The sequence below is a fragment of the Chlorocebus sabaeus genome, chromosome 16 (assembly GCF_047675955.1).
Source record: "Chlorocebus sabaeus isolate Y175 chromosome 16, mChlSab1.0.hap1, whole genome shotgun sequence".
NCBI classification, from domain to species: Eukaryota; Metazoa; Chordata; class Mammalia; order Primates; family Cercopithecidae; genus Chlorocebus; species Chlorocebus sabaeus.
In genome coordinates, this window is record NC_132919.1 from 354,916 (window position 1) to 374,204 (window position 19,289).

General features: G+C 57.0%; 1 protein-coding gene across 12 annotated transcripts in view; it reads right to left on the reverse strand.

Moving 5' to 3' along the window:
* RPH3AL (rabphilin 3A like (without C2 domains)) overlaps positions 1 to 19,289 on the reverse strand; it is a 184,650-nt gene that overhangs the window by 81,155 nt on the left and 84,206 nt on the right. For 10 of the 12 annotated variants that reach the window (XM_073023845.1, XM_073023844.1, XM_073023838.1 and 7 more), the window contains exon 5: positions 4,670 to 4,756. The exons of the other annotated variants lie outside the window; for them this stretch is intronic. In XM_073023845.1, coding sequence (XP_072879946.1) covers positions 4,670 to 4,756 — 87 coding nt within the window. The remainder of the gene's footprint in view (positions 1 to 4,669; positions 4,757 to 19,289) is intronic. 12 annotated transcript variants of the gene reach the window in all.

Sequence of the window (19,289 nt, forward strand, 5' to 3'; positions counted from 1 at the left end):
CAGGTGCAGTGGCTCACGCCTGAAATCCCAGCACTTCGGGAGACTGGGGCAGGCAGATCTCTTAAGCTCAGGAGTTTGAGACCAGCCTGGGCAACATGGCAAAACCCCGTCTCTACAAAAATACAAAAACTTAGCTGGACGTGGTGGTACAGCCTGCAGTCTCAGCTATTTGGGAGGCTGAGGAGGGTTGTCTGAGCCCTGAAGGCAGAGGTTGCAGTGAGCTGAGATCGTGGCACTGCCCTACAGCCTGGGTGACCCAGTGAGATCCTGTCTCAGAAAAACAAAGCAAACAAACAACTTTCAAAACCCAAAGTCCTTACAAAGGTCTCTAAGCACCGACACGATCTGACCCACCCTATCACGTCTCTGACCATATGGTCTGACTGTGTCCCCACCCACATCTCATCTTGAACTGTAGCTCCCGTAATTCCCACGTGTTGTGGGAGCGACCGAGTGGGAGGTAATTGAACTGAGGGGCCGGTTTCCCCCAGACCGTTCTCGTGGTAGTGACTAAGTGTCACGAGATCTGATGTTTTTTTAGAGAAGAAACTCCTTTCACTTGGTCTCATTCTTTCTTTGCCTGCCGCCGTGTAAAACGTGCCTTCTGCCTTCCGCCATGGTTGGGAGGCCTCCCCGGGCATGTGGAACTGTGAGTCCATCAAATCTCCTCCCTTTATAATTACCCAGTCTCAGGTACATCTTTATCAGCAGCGTGAGAACAGACTAATATATCTGACAACCCCTCCCGAGCCCCAACCTAACTCCAGCCACGCTGGTCTCCGTGCTGTGCCTCCAATCTGCGGAGCTCACACGTCTGCCTTGGGGCCTTTGCACCTGTTGCACCCCTACTTGGAATGCTTCCCCTCCACACAGCCACAGAAGATGCTTCAGATCTCTGCTCAAACGTCGTTTTGTCAGTGGGCCCCTCCCCGATCCCCATGTAAGCCAGCAGCCACGCCAGTGTCCCCAGCACCTCTTCTCCCCTTTGCCCCAAGGCCTTGATCACCGTCTGTGACTGCAGAATTGACGGGGTTTGTGGTCTCCCTCTCCCACTGGAAGAACTGTTTTGCCTGGCACATAGGAGATGCTCAATAAACGTGTCAGCTGCCTATGTGAATAAATGCATTTATTCTGCCTGTCAGAAGCAGACACAGGCAGCTGGGAGATGGGTCTTCCAGGGTGCAGGGACTAAAAGTGTCCCTTGGGAGGGGGGGACCAGAGCAGAGTCACTAAGATCAGGCTGGCGAGGGGATTTTCCACCTGGGAAAGGAGGCTGAAATCAGCAGGGTCCTGCCCCGGGACTACAGCACATACAAGGAAATGAGCTCAGAGGAAGGCAAGCCAACAGCAGCAGGGCCGGGCCAAGCTGTCGCAGCTGGGGTGAGGCTCTGGGACTAATCCCAAGCCCCCAAGGCTCCCAAAGCTCCCAAAGCAGAGGGGCCCAGGCTCAGATTGCCGCCTGGTAACACAGGGAGCAACCCCACACTGACGGCTCCCGGAACATCTCACCAGCACTCAACTCACTCCAGAAAAAGTATGTACCATTCTGGCCAGAGACGACAGAAGTAAAGCACGAAGGGAAAGGAAGATAAGAGGACTTGGGCAGAGTGCTCCAAGAGTTTTCATCAGAAAACCCAAGTTCTTCCATCAGGATTTGGCTTCTGCGGGGAGAGAGAACTCCACATTTTTATCAGACTCAGAACCAGTTTAAAATCTGACATTTTAAATGGCCTTTCTAGTTCGTTATCTCTTATGATTAGACATTTTTCTAAGAAGAAAGGGCGTTAGGAAACCAACAACGCCAGCCTTCCCACACCCCAAAAGCAGACAGAAAAATCCAGCACGTGTGTCTGGTACCCACAGGTACCCCGGCTCATATACCATGAACATGCTCCCGGCCCCATCCGTTCCCGCTAACTGTGCACCACACGCCTGGTGCTGCAGAGAGGGAACACCCTTGATCTTTTAGAGGCTAAGTTTTATCAGCTTCTAAAAATTCAAGGACAAAGTGATAGCGCAACACACATCCTCGTATTCTCTGCCTTAGGAAAGATAAGAAAATTCATCCTAAGCTATTTTGGACTTTTCTGGGCACTGGAGCGCTCTGGAGATTAGGACAGGCTGGTGGTAGCTCAGGACTGTTACGGAGTGTGAGGGTGACTCATGAGGGGGACGGGCAGCCCTCGACTAAATTATTACATTTGCGAAATTTGTCTTTCCTTCCATTCACCTTCTTTTCCTTCAAAGATCCCTCACTTCTGCCCTCCGGCAGCTGAGCTGTGACCATCATTTCATGCCACGAAGTAGCTCCCCATGACCATCATTTCATCCCACAAGATGATGTTTTAAGGAATTTCTTCTTCCATGGACCACATGCACCGTCAAAGGGGTCTCCTGAAGATTAGAAGGACCTCAAGCTCAAAGGGGAGATTTCTGGCCGAGGAGGAAGGGAGGCCTCTAATAGTTGTGGAATATCCACTCTAAGCTGGAGGTTTCGCCCACTGGACAACCTGGCTGAATTCTCACAGCAGCTCTGCGGAGCGGGCGTTATTAACTCCATCCGGGGATGAGGAGTCAGGGACTTCCAGCAAGACAGAATGACAGCACACCCTGTGAGGCCCTGCCTGCGGCTTTTCCCGCTCCAAAGACACAGCAATAATAGAGGAAAATATTTTCACAACAGCAGCAGCAAGTAAATGTGCGCAAAAAAGATCTGTATCTCCGCGGATCAGAAATTCAAAGTAGTTGCCATTTTGAGGGGTGAAGGCACAGCCTGCTGAGCTCTGGGCTCAGAAGCAGACAGAGGCAGCTGGGAGATTAGTCTTCCAAGGTGCAGGGACTAAAAGTGTCCCTTGGGAGGTGGGGACCAGAGCAGAGTCACTAAAATCAGGCTGGTGAGGGGATTTTCCACCTGGGAAAGGAGGCTGAAATCAGCAGGGTCCTGCCCCGGGACTACAGCACATACAAGGAAATGAGCTCGAGGAAAGCAAGCCGACAGCAGCAGGGCCGGGCCAAGCTGTCGTGGCTGGGGTGAGGCTCTGGGAATAATCCCGGTATCACCATGGATAAGCAGCTCGCCACAAACCCAGGACGCCTGGCTCAGCACCGCACAATCCCGGACCCAGGTGGGAGCAGCTGCAAAGCTATCCAGCTAGAAGAGCTGGGTGGGAAAGAGAGAGAAAGGGACCATTATCACACAAGATGAGCCCGCAAACCAAAATTCCAAAACACCTGAGGAAAACTAACCCTAAGAAAGACACCAAGGGGGAGGTGATCTCGAGGGAAGACTTAGCGACTTGGAAGGCGGTACCGAGGAACTCACCGGGAAGTATCGCAGAAAGATAAAGAAATAAACAAGAAAGAGCCGTGGGGGATGGTTGAGGGGCGCTAAAATGTATCCAGTGGGATTTCCAGAGAGGAGAAACGGAATGGCAGAGGAGCCACATTCAAAGACTGAGAAATTTCCAGAACTGAAGGTGTTTTGTGGACCCTCAGATGAAAAGTACGTACAAAGTGACAAGTGAGATTTAACAAGTAACGAATCCCCATCTGGAAGACCAGCTGCACACACCTCCTCGCCCCTCACGTGCTGTCCCCGCCCTGCCCCCCAGGACACTTCCCAGGAGCCACCTGCCACGTCCTGCCGTGTTGGCTCCATTCCGACCTGGCACAGGGAGATTCTGACCATCCCTGCCCGTCCGCCACTCCCCAGAGTCCTCGCCGAGCCTCGACTTCCTTCCCTCAAATGGGGCTGGAACTAGAACCGCGAACCGTAGCAGCAGACGGGGCTTCGGACGGCATCGTGACCATGGCTGAGTCTGGTTTCCGGCTCCCGACAAACTGGCTCGGTGCTCACAGGTTATTTAACCTCTTGCGTCTTTATTTCCCCATCAGGAAAAGGGGATAAGAATCGCACCACTGGGGTTGTGTAGGGATGAAATGAATCCATACATGCAAGGAACTTACGGCAGTTCCAGGCACACAGTCAACGTTCACCCTGGGGTAGCTACAACCATTCCCGTAACACCAGCCCCCACAAACACCACACACTCTCACCCTCACAGTGCGGGGCTTCCCGCTGAAACCTCAGACGCTGCCACCCCTGTAGAACCTGCCACCCCTGCGTGGGGGAGGTGGCCGGCCAGCAGGCTGTCCCTCCCGGCTTTTCTCCCCTGGGTGGTCAGTTCTTCCTTGACCTCCGGAGAAACCCCTCCCAGTGACCGTCCACCCAACCTCATCTGAAAGCACATCTTCCCCGTCCACCCCTTTCCCCGTCACCCTGACCATCCACCCGTCCCCGTCTGAGAGCAAATCCGTCCACCCAGCCCTCCCCACCGCCACCCTGACCGTCCACCCATCCCCGTCTGAGAACACATCTGCCCCGCCCAGCCCTCCCCACCATCACCCTGACCGTCCACCCGTCCCCGTCTGAGAGCAAATCCGTCACCCAGCCCTCCCCACCGCCACCCTGACCGTCCACCCGTCCCCGTCTGAGAACACATCTGCCCCGCCCAGCCCTCCCCACCATCACCCTGATCGTCCACCCGTCCCCGTCTGAGAGCAAATCCGTCCACCCAGCCCTCCCCACCGCCACCCTGACCGTCCACCCGTCCCCGTCTGAGAGCACATCCGCCCGCCCAGCCCTCCCCGCCCCGCCTGGACGCCCTACCTCTCTTTGCTCACTGCAGATCTTACACAGCCACAGGGGCCGCTTCTGGCCAGGGGAGGCCTCGATCCCACACTTGGTGCAGACTTTCTACGAGAGAGAGGACATGGGGTTGTAAAGACGGCAGCTGCTTCCTCCTCCACCAAGCGACTCAGACAACTGTAATGAAGGGACACTTGGCATCTGCCAAGGAGTGTCTCGTGCCTCAGGACAGAAGGAATCAATCACCCCAAAGGCACAGATCATCTGAAAATCCTTAGCTGGCTTTGGACATAATGGATGGCCCCATCCACGGTACCGACTCCCCCGAGTTAGGTTCTGTTAGTCACAGCGAGGAAACAGCTTGCTGACGTTCACGGCTGCACCGTGTTTGACAGCAAAGAACTGGATAAAACCGAGACGCCCAGCGCCAGGGACGGTCCAGGCAAACACGACAGCAGGTGATCTGGGCTTCACACAGCGGGTCGCGGTGCCACCTGGAAACGGGGCAGGAAACAATGTGCTTCACTGAAGAAACGGACATTGGCGTAAAATCGTACCCAAAACTTGCCTGCGGGCCTGACACGTCGGAAGACGCAATCGCGAGAAACACTCGTAAGAACGTGAGCGTTTCCTTTACACCAAGCGCCGCTTAGTGACCCTCGTGCCCCAGTTATGCCAACGTCAGGCCCGTGTTATAGGTGAGGAACCCGGTGCTTGGCAGAGTCTGAGGGTTTGCTCAGGTCCACACGGCAACCACGGATTCAGGTCGGACTCTAGAGACATTTTATCATGTTCTCTGGACACAGAAATAGCCAGAATCCAGAATCTACAGTCTGCTGACGTGCTGGGCCCTCAAAGACCCCAAGCCCAGGTGCTTCATGAGAACCGGAAAGGGGCTGTGCTTTAAGCAAGGTTGATTAAGCTCATAACTTATAAATACGATTAGTGTTGCTCAAAAACAAGACTATGGGCCGGGTGCGGTGGCTCAAGCCTGTAATCCCAGCACTTTGGGAGGCCGAGATGGGCGGATCACAAGGTCAGGAGATCGAGACCATCCTGGCTAACACGGTGAAACCCCGTCTCTACTAAAAATACAAAAAAAATTAGCCGGGCGAGGTGGCGGGTGCCTGTAGTCCCAGCTACTCGGGAGGCTGAGGCAGGAGAATGGCGGGAACCCAGGAGGTGGAGCTTGCAGTGAGCCGAGATCCGGCCACTGCACTCCAGCCTGGGCGACAGAGTGAGACTCCGCCTCAAAAAAAAAAAAAAAACAAGACTACGTCCTGAGAAAAGGCACTGTTAGGTGATTGCACCATTTTGCAAATACCACATAGAGCACACAGACACACACCGAGATGGTGCAGCCGGCTGCACACCCAGGCTCGCTGGTGTATTCTGGGGCCCCCAGGCTGCAAACCTGTACGACGTGCTACTGTACCGAATGCCGCAGGCAACTGTGACACGGCGGAAGGTATTTCTGTATCTAAATATGTCGTAGAAACGGTACAGTAAGAACGTGGTATGATAACGGGGTGGGACATTTGTTGGCCGAAACGTCATTATGTGATGGTGACTGGACTTCTGTTGCTTCCCCTGAACGCGCGGCCACAAGCAGAGGTGGGACAGGCCAGAGGCGGCATATGCTGGGGCTGAGGTGGATCTGCTGGGGCCGAGGCCGGCTCCAGGCTGACGCCGGCGGAGTCTGATTCAGCGATAGCTGGCGACGCCTCAGGACTGGTGCCGCAGCTCATCCATCTTCCTGCCACACGCGGGCCCTGCGTGGGTGGGGGCTCTCTGCAGCCCCCCGCCGAGGGAAGGCGGCATCTGTTGCTTGGCCTTTTCTGCAGGCTGCCAACTCAGCAAGGAGCACACCTCTCCACGGAGAGGAAAAAGGTCACCAACTTGGCTTCCGTGTCGAGCGTGTGGAGGTCACTGGCCCGATCGGGCGGCTGAGCTAAGTGCCCCGGGGAGGGGGGAGCAAGCTCACGGGGGATGGAAGCTACGGTATGTTCCTGCGGGGGACGGATTTGCTACCATCCAATGGTCAGGTTCGAGAAATGTCACCTCTCTTTTATTTCTCCAAATAAAACACAATCTGCTCCAAGCTCCTGTCCCTCTGGGTGGCAGGAAAATCTGCCCAAGCCTCGGCCACACTTAGGGCCCCTTTCCAGGCTCTCACGAAGGTCCCAGGCTTGGGGTGTTTGACGGCCCAGCCCATCTGCAGAGGGTCCCCTGAGCGCCGTCCACACACCTCACTGCTGGCCTGCTTGCTTCCCAAGCTCTCGTGGCCCCTGGAGAGGGAGGGGGAGCACGTGGCCACATCTGTGCCAGTCTTGGGTCTGGGACTGTTGCTAGGCTGGGCTTCAGCCCCTCCAAGGACTGGTAGCCTGTCCCACTGGAACCCTAGGCCACGATCCCTCAAAGAGTCCGGTGACTCTCCCCTTCCCCAAGAGAGCAGCCTCTCTCCACCTCCCACCCTTCACTCCCAGTCTTTCTACCTCTACAACAGGGACCCCATCAGCCCATGAGGTGGGTCCCAGAACCAGAGCGTGGGCCTCTCCTCTCTGGGTAAAGGAGAAAGAAGGGAGGCGCTGACGCTCGTTAGCTCCATTTTCCTTGCAGATTCCCAGCATCGCTGTGTACACGGGAACAGGTGGAAACGAGTGTGGCCCTCAGACACATGAGCTCTCCCTCTGCACTCTGCACTCTTTACACATGCACAGGTGGAGGGCCGCTCGCCTTACAAACACCCAGAGTGCCCTGCCCTGCACAGGCTGCTGAACGAGACGATGGCGCGGGAACAGGAGGGAATCACACACCCACGGCACAGTTAGTGAGCACCAGGGCCCGGGGATCGGACCAGGGACCACGGCCCACGGCCCAGGTATCAGACCAGGGACCAGAGCCCGGGTATCGGACCAGGGACCAGAGCCCGGGTATCAGACCAGGCACCACGGCCCAGGCCACGGAGTAAGACGGAGGCGGGCGTTCTGATCCCCACTACACAGATGAGGAAACAAAAGCTCAGGGATGGCTCTGGCTGCCCGAGGTCACACGGCTCGTTGGGGGTAAAGCGGGATCTCTGCTCAGATCTCAGGAGAGCTGGTCACACCCTCCCCTGCCCTGGTGCCAGGCTGGTGGCAGGATCTCCAGAGAACTGCTTCTGCTCAGGCGGGTCCCCGGGGACGTGCTAGTGGTTCTCAAAACAAGGGGCAGAGAAGGTGCCAGGGGCTGAGCCTGGGACGAAGCTTTGCTGGGGCCGTGGGTGTGGCCTGATGCTGACTCCAGGAGCAACAGCCCAGGCTGGGGAGTCTGGCCCTGCCCTCCGTGCTGTCTCCCAGTGGGTGGGGGAGAGGTTTCCAGCTGTCAGCATGAAGCCCCACAGCCTCCCACTGCACCCCACAGGCGCCCTCACAGCCGGGCCTCTGCCCTATGCACACAGCCAAGGGGGAGCGGACAGCCTCTGCCCCATCTCAGTCAGTTCAGGCTGCTGTAACAAACACCACAGACTGACTGGCTGAAACAACAGAAGCGTGTGTGTCACATCTGCAGAGGCCTGACGCCCCGGTTGGTGCTGGCACGGTAGGTTCTGGGGAGGGCTCTTCCTGGCGTACGCATGGCAGCTTCTTGCTGTGCCCTCCCATGGTGGAGAGTGAGGTCTGGCCTCCTCCTCCTCCGATAAGGACGCCAGTCCCATCACAGGGACCCACCCTCAGGACCTCCTCTACTCACCTCCCAAAGTCCCCATCTCCAAATACCACGTCAGAGCAAGGGCTTCAACGTAGGTATCTTGGGGTGATACAAACATTCAGTCCACAGCAGCCCCCGACCAGGACTGGGATCCTCTCTCTGCTTTTGTACTCGGGAGCCCCAGAAACGGGAGCATCATCGTCTCTCCCAGCCCTGGAGCCTCTCGAGCCCTCCGTTCTCCTAAGTCTGCACCTCACGCCGTCCGTCCTGCACTAGAACCAAATCCGGTTCCTGAAACGTGGCTCTCAGCTCCTTCCGAAGCCGCACGGCACCGTGCACAGGTTTAGGGGGCGGCAGACCTGGGTGAGCCCCGGGGCAAGCTACCAAAACCTCTCTAAACCTCAGATGTTCTCGTCTGTGAAGTGGGATAACACTTACACCCTTGAGTTGTTTTGAGGATCAACGCAAGAGCCACTCGATGAACAGCAGCTGCAGTTATCACGAGTGCAGCCCTCGCACCGCGTTCTCCAGCCTGGCACGATTTTCCTCTGGTCCCACACGATTGAATACGTTGGCCGCCAGCTGCTGGTGGCTATTTAAATGCAAACTGATTACAATTAAATAAAATGAAGGCCGGGCGCGGTGGCTCACGCCTGTAATCCCAGCACTTTGGGAGGCCGAGGCGGGCGGATCACAAGGTCAGGAGATCGAGACCATGGTGAAACCCCGTCTCTACTAAAAACAGAAAAAAAATTAGCCAGGCGAGATGGCGGGCGCCTGTAGTCCCAGCTACTTGGGAGGCTGAGGCAGGAGAATGGCGTGAACCCGGGAGGCGGAGCTTGCTGTGAGCTGAGATTGCGCCACTGCACTCCAGCCTGGGCGACAGAGCGAGACTCCGTCTCAAAAAAAATAAATAAATAAATAATAAAATAAAATGAAAAACAGCACTGAGGCCACACTGACCCCATCGCAGGTACTCCGTTGCCTCACGTGGCCGGCGGCTACTGCGTGGGACAGGACAGAAATACATTTTCATCCTCACCGTGAGGTTCTGCAGGACGGCGCTGGGCCGGAGGACCCTGCCCTCAGACTCGCCACTCAACCTGCCACCAGCCTGCTCCCCCTGCCCCCCTACAGCTTCCAATCAGACTAATGCTGCCCGTCAGCGTGGCTCTGTCTCCACCCCCACCCCATCTAGCGCTCACCGCCCCCCGATCCACTGATCCACGTTACCATCACCTGCTGAGCACCCGTGAGGGGCACAGGCCTGGCTTGACGGGACACGGATGAACAGGGTGGGGCCCAGGCCCTAAACGCTTGCTCCGACGTCCCCCTGCCGCTGCCGGGGGGAGCTCGGCTGCCCTGTGGGGGGTTTTGAGGGACAAGTGTACACGTGTCTCACTGATGAAACAGGGTGCTGTGGGGGGCAGGGAGAGAAAGCAGGAGGGTGTCCACGGAACAGAGTCCTGTCTCTACTCACAGACCACGAGGACGTGGAGCCAGCGGATCTGGGGACAGGAGCAGCGTGGACCAGTCGGCCTCCAGAGGTTAAGTGAAGGGCCCAGGAACCTCCACCTTCCCCGTAGGGTCTGGTGCTGCCGGCTCCCCGGGCCCCAACGGGAGCTTGTGGTTGGCCAGGTGGAGAGAACAATCCCGTCCCACCTCGGGCAGCCTGTTTTCCCGCTAACAACCATCACTGGTGGCACCTACGGTCAGTTCTCCACGTCTCAGTCATCCCCAGCTTCCTTCAGTGTCTCCGGCTGGCAGGGGGCACGGGGAGCTCCCAGGAGGAGAAGGCTACGGAAGGATGACGTGCTCCCATTCAAATAACACGTCATTGCTGCTCCAGTAAATCTCAGGTCAGTAAGACAGTAATGAGCCGCCTCTTACGGGCTTGGTCTTTGTTCCCAGGTTCCAAAAAACAGGTAATAATTTTTAAAACCCATGAAAGCGTGCGCAAGCCAGCCTCTGCATCAGCTTGGTGCAAACATGGCACTTCACAACCTCCGTTAAGGCCAGTCCGGGGGCCCGGGGGGGCCCCTCACTTCCCTGCCTGAGACGGGCTTCCTCGGAGTGGATTTGTCCAGGGCAGGGGAGTCCTGGCTTCCCGGGCTCGGCTGCCTCATGCATCCTGCAGCCTGGAACTGTGAGTGTTAAACCAACAAAGCTTCTGGGCCTAACCCAGGGCAGAAGTCACACGGCTCCAGGCCTTCAGACCGTGCACCCTCTCTCCCCACTCCTGTCTCAGTTGCTCCACGAGCTTCTTTTGCAAAGAAACGTATATTCTCTCTACCCCCAAGAACACCGGAAAGGGGGTTCCCCAGGGACTGCCCATGGGGCACAGGCTTTGGGGCAGGACAGAGCAGGGTGTGCCCTTGAGAGGCAACCTTGGACTTGGAACTCACCTTCTCTGAGCCTCGTTTCCTCATCTGTAGGTCGGTGGTAACAGGCCCCCTCCCCCCCGCAGGCGGCAGATGAGGCGATCGAGGGAGGCGGTCGTGAAAGTGCTTAGCAACCTCAGGCTTTTACAGCCACGCCCGTCTCGGTGAAGGCGGCCACAGCCCAGAGCTCATCCTGGGCCCCCATCGTCCCTCCCTCCTGCCCAGATAATCCGTCTCCAAGAATTCAAATCTCTCTCCAACCTGTGAATTCCCTGCAGCCCCGTCCCTGATGTCTGCTGCCCGCGCTCATACCCACACCAAGGCTGCCGGCAGATCTCCCTACCCGACCGCGGCTGTCCTCCAACTGGTTCCCAACATGGCAGCCAGGCCAGTCTTCTCAAGACGCAAATCTCCTCGTGTCACTTCTCCCATCCCTCCCAACGTAAAAGCCATCAGAGGCTCCCCGCTGCTCTGGGGTGACCACCACCCACTTCAGAAGGCGTTCGGGCTGGCCCTGCTCTACTTCCCCGTCCTCCACCCTCAGCTCCAGCCGTGTGGGCCTTTTGTCAGCCCCTGGTCCTTCTGCCACAGGGCCTTTGCACGTGTTGCCCCCTGTCTGGGATGCACTTGACCACACTGTCTCCTCATTAACCTACGCAGCCCTCAGACCTCAGCAAGCACCACGTCTTCAAGGAAGCCTTCCGTGACTCCTTCCACGGTAAGAGCCTCCAGAATGGGCTCCTGTCTCTTCTCCGCTGTCCAGCTTGTGATTTTACCCTCCGCTGTGTGCTGTAGGGCTCCTGTCACTTCCCCCGCTGGGCTGTCAGCTCCCTGAGGGCAGACGCCACATCTATTTCTGTTCACCTTCCTGCTCCCCTTGCCCGGCACAATGGCTGTTTACAGAAGAACGGAATGAACAAACGGAAGCTACTTAAGATATTACAGTTGAAAAGGTGAGACAGGTCCCTCCTGGAACATGCCAATCTGCTTGGAAGACAAGCTGCACGGAGGCGTGAAGGCGCTCGCTCCACGGCACGGGGCAGGGCCCGATCGCGTCCACCCGGAGTGATGCTGACCAGCAGGGTTGTGAGAGGCCACGCCAGAGACAGCCACACACAGGGTGAGTGTCCGAGGAGGTGGGGCGGTGGCCAGGGGGGCCTCATTCTCAGGGTGTGGAGCATAAACCCAGGCTGGCCCGGCCACAGGGGAAATGATGCCGGGAGTTCTTCACTAAGGGTGGAGAGTGCAGATGTTTACCTGACCCTTCCCGTGACGGCTCCTGCCTGCCTCCCCGGGGCTCGTGCTGCGGCCGCCTACATGTGCAGACCCGTTCCAAGGCCTGATCAGGCACCTTCCTCAACGTCCTTCTTATCCAGGTCACTTCAGTGATGCTTCTGCTTCCTGCAATTCCCCATCCCACCCATTCTCCTTCCAGACGGCACCCAGGAGTCAAAACACAGCAGAACGGTCTCCTGGGCTGCCCCGAAGTTTGGTCGTCACGCCCAAGCTGGCCTTCGAGTCCTCACCGATCCATCTCGCGATGCGGAATTCCAGCATGTTCCATGGCGCGGTTCCCACGCTCCCACAGATCAGAAGATGGGAAGGGGCTTAGTGCCAACACGGGGGGAGGGAACGAAACTGCTCTGAAAGCAGATGCCGCCGTCTCACAGCAGCCGCGGTCTGGAGTCACCGGGTCACCGGCGAACAGCCTCACGCTCCTGGCTCCACAGTGTTACCATCCATCGCACGGAGAGGGCTAGGGTGAAACTGCGCTCAAACGTTCTGTCCAAGGAGGCCTGGAAAACGTACGCTGTGCTGTGGAAATGAACACTGAAGATGGCTGGTTTAAACGTCTGGAGCTTCAATTCACAAACGTGTTTACTATACTGTCGGGAAGGCATTATTCTAAGAATGCTGAGGACAAACAAGACACGGCCCTTTGTCCTCAAAGAGTGTCCCATGGAACGGAGTAGTTTATCAACTAGCAAAACTTAGGGCCAGGTGCAGTGGATCACGACTGTAATCCCAGCGCTTTGGGAGGCCGAGGTGGGAGGACTGCTTGAGGCCAAGACCAGCCTGGGCAACATAGTGAGGCCCCACCCCGCCCGACCATCTCATGTAAAAAATAGCAATCTTTTATCTGGAAAATTACTTTCCTGAGAGTTCCAGTGAATTGAAATTGGCAGGTGAGCTGGTTTCTCAGGAGGAACCCTGCTGCGGATGACGCTTCCAGAGGGGTTATCTCCCTGCCACGATAAAGCAGGGAAAGAAATAGCTGCTTCCAGAGGGGTCATCCCCGTGCTGCGATAAAACAGGGAAATAGCTGCTTCTAGAGGGGTCATCCCCCTGCCGCGATAAAACAGGGAAATAGATGCTTCCAGAGGGGTCATCCCCCTGCCACGATAAAACAGGGAAATAGCTGCTTCCAGAGGGGTTATCCCCCTGCCGCGATAAAACAGGGAAAGAAATAGCTACGTTTGAACGGCCTCGGTGCACGCACAAAACAGCATTACGAGGGAGCCTCCATGTGTGTGGTTCACACCACACAATGTCCTCCTGATGCTAGAAATCAAACCTTCAAAAGGGAAAATCTTACTGGGTTTAGGGGAAGGCTATGCAGCGATAGACAATGATGATGTAAATAGAAAAAGTGGCGAAAATGATGATGACGCTGTATGGGGCAATAGTCACCAGAAATTAAGTTTAAAAAAGCACGTTGGAAACAGTCTGCATGGCAGGGCCATCCACCACATAAACATGTAGATACGTCCATATCTACAGAGGCGTCTATATATACACAGAGAACTATCTAGAAGGAGATCAGCCCAAATGGAAATCCAACTGTGCAAAGTCAAAATCTATTTTAAATGGATAAGCAGGATTCCTATTTAAAGGACGCTTATGCTAAATGCCTTGGAAAGTCACTTGCCCCAACTTCATTTTTTGACCAGGTCTGGATTTTTGCAGGTCAGGATGGATTAAAGAAGCTGAAAGTGTCCACGCAGACAGACAGGAGACAGCCACAGTGGCTGACCATGGCCCAAGTGTAATCAGGCTTGTGCACCCCCACAGCGGGTCCCAGATACTGCCCTGGCTCACCGGCCCCTCCGATCATAAGCTCAGCCCTGCTCAGCCCCTGAAGCGCCATCCACCAGGCTTGGAGAAGCATCACCTGCCCCAGTGGGCCGGCCGTGGAAAGGCTGGATGTGGCTCTGTTGCTGTAGACGCTGTCTGGAACCCAGGCCTTGCTGCCAAATGACTTTAAATGTATATACAGTTCAGATATTGATGTATATAATTATAAATATTTATATACCTTCTTGGGTACTTATGCTTACACCAGGCACCAAGCTCGCTGTTTGACGCAGAATCTCATTTAATTTTCACCACAGCCCTCCGAGGTGGGTGTGACCGTTCCTGTGTGACACAAGGGATCTGAGGCTTGAGGTTAAGCAACTGGACGTGGGGACCTGGGATGCGAACCCTGTTCTGTCTGAGCTTCGGACCTGGGCTCCTGCTACCCCAGCCGGGCCTGGTTGCCTGGCTAGCATCCTCCTGCCTGGACCCCACTTCACGGTCCCCACCCTGAGGGAAGGCAGGGCTGGCTCCCTGGGCCCTGGCTCCTCTTCCAGAATGACAGATGAGGTCAAGCCTCAAGTGGGAGGGGCACAGCCAGGCCCCTCTTCCCATTCCTCAGGACACAGCCGGGGGGCCACGCCCAGCTCTCGACCTTGCCCTGACCACCCACAAATACCAAGTCACAGAAGGCCCCAAAGAGGCACAGCCTTAATGGCAGCCACCTGCTGCTTGGTCTGAGCCAGAAGCCAGAGGCAAGCGGAGAAACATTTGAGGAGGAAGGCGAGTCTCTCTGGGCTTCCTACCCGTGTCCTGCAAAGGCAGCACCAGCCCTCCTCCATCCTGGCTGCTGGTGGCTCCCAGGGGAACCAGCCACAGGGCAGCCTCCTCCATCCTGGCTGCTGGTGGCTCCCAGGGGAACCAGCCACAGGGCAGCCCCCCTCCATCCTGGCTGCTGGTGGCTCCCAGGGGAACCAGCCACACAGGGCAGAACCACCCCTTTACCAAGGCTGCCGGCAGGCTGCAGCACCACCCAGCAGGCCCTTCCCCTCCATCGGAAGAGCCTCTGACACGGCCTGGGGACCACCTGCAAACCCCAGGCCTGTGCCAGCCCCCGGCCACCCCTCCCACTTGAAAGAACCATCATTTCCTGTCGCTTTCAAGCTCCACGTCCAAAACGCCAAACGCCTCCTCCCCCCGCCTGCCACTCATGCGGTCACCGCCGCGTCCCGAGTGCAGAGGAGGGTAAAAAAGGCAACAGCATCAGCTGTCGGCTATTACCATTCACGGAGCGCATAATAAGAAATCATGGCTTGGACCGGGCTTCGGATCGTCTCTGCACTCGTGCCTCTGCGAGTGTCAGTCGCAGGGAAATCGGTTTATTCTGATGAGATGAAGCTGCCAGGCTGGCTGGGGGCCGGGGGTCCGGGGGGCCAGGGGAGACAGTGCCTCACCTGCCCACCCCACGGGGCCTCGGTGAACCCCTTCCCAGTCCTGGTTAACCTCGGCATCCCTCTCAGTCCCAGAGAGGTTTCTGCATCTTTTCCAGCAGGACACGGGGAACAAAGGAGGTTTGAGCCGCCTGGAACTGGACCGAGGGCTGTGCAGCATGAGTGACGGGGACACGGTGCATTCAACAGGAGCTTGGGCCAAGGGGTGGATGGGGTGGCTAAACCAGAAGGTGAGAGGGGGGTTTTCAAAAACCAGCAAATCTGTCCGGGCGCGGTGGCTCATGGCTGTGATCCCAGCACTTTGGGGGACCAAGGTGGGCGAATCATGAGGTCAGGAGTTCAAGACCAACCTGGCCAACACAGTGAAACCCCATCTTTACTAAAAATACAAAAATTAGCTGGGCGTGGTGGTACGCACCTGGAATCCCAGCTACTTGGTGGCTGAGGCAGGAGAATTGCTTGAAACCAGAAGGCGGAAGTTGCAGTGAGCTGAGATGGCACCACTACACTCCAGCCTGGGTAACAGAGCAAGACTCTGTCTCAAAACAATAAAATAAAAATAAAACCCAGCAAATCTAATAATGTTCAATCAAAGGGGGAAGCACAGGATGTGGGGCTTGGTCTCCAGGAGTTCATTCAGCATCTGTGGAGAACACAGTGGGGGCCAGGTCTGAGCCCAGCGTGAGGTGTGGGGGTTGCTGATGTGGTGAAGAGATCTACAAATGCCAGCAGGGGAGGGATCACTTGAGCCCAGGAGGTCGAGACCAGCCTGGGCAACATAGCAAGACCCCGTCTCTACAAGAAAAATACAAAAGTTAGCCGGGCCTGGTGGTGCACACCTGTAGTCCCAGCTACTCGGAACAATCGTTTGAGCTCAGAAGGTCGAGGCTACAGTGGGTTGTGACTGGACCACAGCACTCCAGCCTGGGTGAGAGTGAGACCCACTCAAATTTTTAAAAGGCCAACCTGAGCGGACAGAGCATTAAGTCTGACCAGGACTGAAGAACACCTGTGCAGAAATGGACGTCGGGGGAACGCACCTCAGTGTGGGACGGACCGAGGAGCTGTCCTTACGGGGCCGGAGGACACAGCCAGGAGCAGCTCCTGGACCAACCCCACGTTGGTAACGAGACTGAGGATGTCAAGCCCAGAGGCCAGGCAAGTCCCCCGCGTGCTCATTTCTGCCGATGGCTCGCCACGGCCACCCACTGGTCCGCACCTTCGCCCCTGAGGGCTGTGGGGGGCAGTCAGAACCTGCAGGGCCCAAAGACGGGCTACTCAATGTCATGCCCACTTTTTTCAAACACACAATACTGTTTTGAAACTTCAAATCACGTATGAAAAGAGGATGTGGAAGGGTTCCACAAGTATCCAAAGGGAGCCTGGGTTTTGAAATGTGGATCAATGCCGCTCCAACGTCCTGCCGGAGAAGGAAAAGGAATCCACCAGCTCTGCTCGGGAGGCCTCTTGGGAGACTCCAGAATCATCCCCTTCAAACATCCAAGGGGACAAGCCTGGGTCTCGTGGGGCGTTGTGTGAGGACAAACCGTGACACCGATTCTCCCCGAGGGTGAGTGAGGACTGGACATCCACGTGCATCCAAGCCGTCCCCCTGCGGAGAGTCCCGTCAGGAGCTCTGGCACACAACCCTCTCCGAGCCTCCCAGGTCTGCCCGACACCGAGCTGAGAAACGGACATCCCTGGTTACAAAGGAGCCAGGAGAAGGAAAGAGGACGGAGCCGTCCTGTGGGGGGTGGGGGTCGAGGTCCTCTGAGGAGAATGGCAGCCCGCTTTTCGCATGTACATTGGCCGTTCCGGGAACACAAACGCGGGAAGCAAAAACCCCAGACAGAGCCAGCCCCGGCCTCCCCACTCAGCCCTGCTTGCACAACCCGCCCGCCTCGGCCCTGCTTGCACAACCCGCCCGCCTCGGCCCTGCTTGCACAGCCCGCCCGCCTCGGCCCTGCTTGTATAACCCACCTGTGTTCTGGAAGCCCTGGGCGGGGGCGTCCCGCAGACAGTTTCTCATAGAGAAGTGAAGGGCCTGCTGCCTGGTAGTACCTGGCCTGGGCTATGTTAAAAAATCATTGTTTTTTATCCCCGAAAACACCCGGTCCCTCCCAGCAGCCCCTGAGCCAACGGCTACAAGTGACTCTGCCTCCTTGGGGGCGGCCGGAAGCCTCGCCTGGGAGGGAGGACACCGCTGTGGCCGGCCCTGGCCTCACAAGGAGCTCAGGTTGGCAGAGCAGATCCTAGCTCGGCAATTCTGCAGCTCCTGGCACCTGACCAGCTTGTGGGCCTGGGACGCTGCGGAATATATTTGATCTTCGTCCAGACACAGAGTTCCTCACACCCTTGGGACCTCTGGAGCAATGAGTGTCTTTTGTATGCCAGTGGGTTGACTGGAGTGGGGCACCCCTGGGTGGCTTCAGGCTGGGGTCTGGTCACAAGAAAGGCCAAGACATGACCAAGGGGTTGTGACTTTCCACCCCACCCCCAATCTCCAGAGAAGAGAGAAGAGCTAGAAAGATTGAGACCGTCATCGCTGGCCAATGGTTTAATCAACCAGGCCTACGTGACGAAGACTCCACGAAAACCCAAGAGAACGGGGCTTGGGGAGATTCCAGATACAGCTGAACACATGGAGGTTCCCGCGGGGAGGCCCCAGAGGGGCCCGAGAGCCCCTCACCCGTCCCCACGTGCCCCACCCGCGGCTCCTCTCCCATCTGGAGGCCGCCTTGTTCATCTGTGTACTTTGTAGTTTCCTTCGTAACAAACCAGTCAACAAAAGCAAAGGGTTTCTCCGCGAGTTCTGTGAGCTGCTGTAGCAAATTATTGAACCCAAAGTATGGGTTGTGGGAACCCCAGATCACAGCCAGCTGCTCAGAAGTTCCAGAGGCCTGGACGTGCGACTGGCATCGGGGCGGGGGACAGTCTCCTGGGGCCGAGCCCTCGTCGTGCGGGATCTACCTCGGGGTAGACAGCGCCTGAACTGAGCACAGCCCACTGGAGAATCTGCTGCGGAACACGGATCGCGAGTGGGTGGGAGAAATCCGCACACATCTTGGTGACCGGAGGTCCCAGGAGCGTGCTGTGTTGAGTGACTGTAAGAGAAGAGGAAAAGGCACTTTCCCCGGCATTTTCCTCTATTTCTAGGGCCTGATGCCCAAGACGCTAAAGTCCGGTGCTTCCGGAAGGCTGAAAACTCCCAGGAGGGTGAGGCCGCAGCCTCGGTTCTCTCTCCACCAACCCGTCCCCTAGAATTTGGTGAAGAGCAGGGTTGGTCACAGGTCAGGGCCAATGTTGCCAAGGGCATTCCGCAAACACGTCTAAGTCCCTGTTACTAGCGGGCCCTGGACTAGCCAGAGGACAGGGGGCTTCACGAGCTGATGGGGAGAGAGGCAAGAAAACGACACAGGGACACACACGCCAACTTCCCTCCCAGGCCCCACCTCTCTCTAGTCCCATCCCCACTGGCCTTGCCAAGCCCACCGCGCCAGCCCCACATTTGCTCTCTGCTCCCAACCCTCTAACCACCCCCCTGTCTCCGTGCCCTGTGGCTCCCACCTGGCAAACTTATACGCATCCTTCAGGAACCCTGACGTCTCCTCCCCTATGACCCACGGCCGAGTCAGCACAGACCACCCAGCCAAAGTCAGGAGACGGCCCACGTCCTCCAGCTCTGCCCCCACCAGCTCAGCGTGGCGGGCGGGGCCCCTCGGCAGCCCTCCCCACCCCAATCCCGGGGGTAGAGCACTGACCTCTCTGATGTTCCAGGATTATCACAACTCTGAAAAGGTCAGTCCGTAAAAATACGCTCTCCCTTCCCTGTGTTCGTTCCCACGCCTGGGATACAGTCAACAGTCTCCAAGCCAGGCTGGGCACGGTGGCTCATGCCTGTAATCCCGGCATTTTGGGAGGCTGAGGTGGGCAGATCACTTGAGGTCAGGAGTTGGAGACCAGCCTGGTCAATACAGTGAAACCCCATCTCTACTAAAAATACCAAAAAAAAAAATTAGCCAGGCATGGAGGCACGCTCCTGTAGTC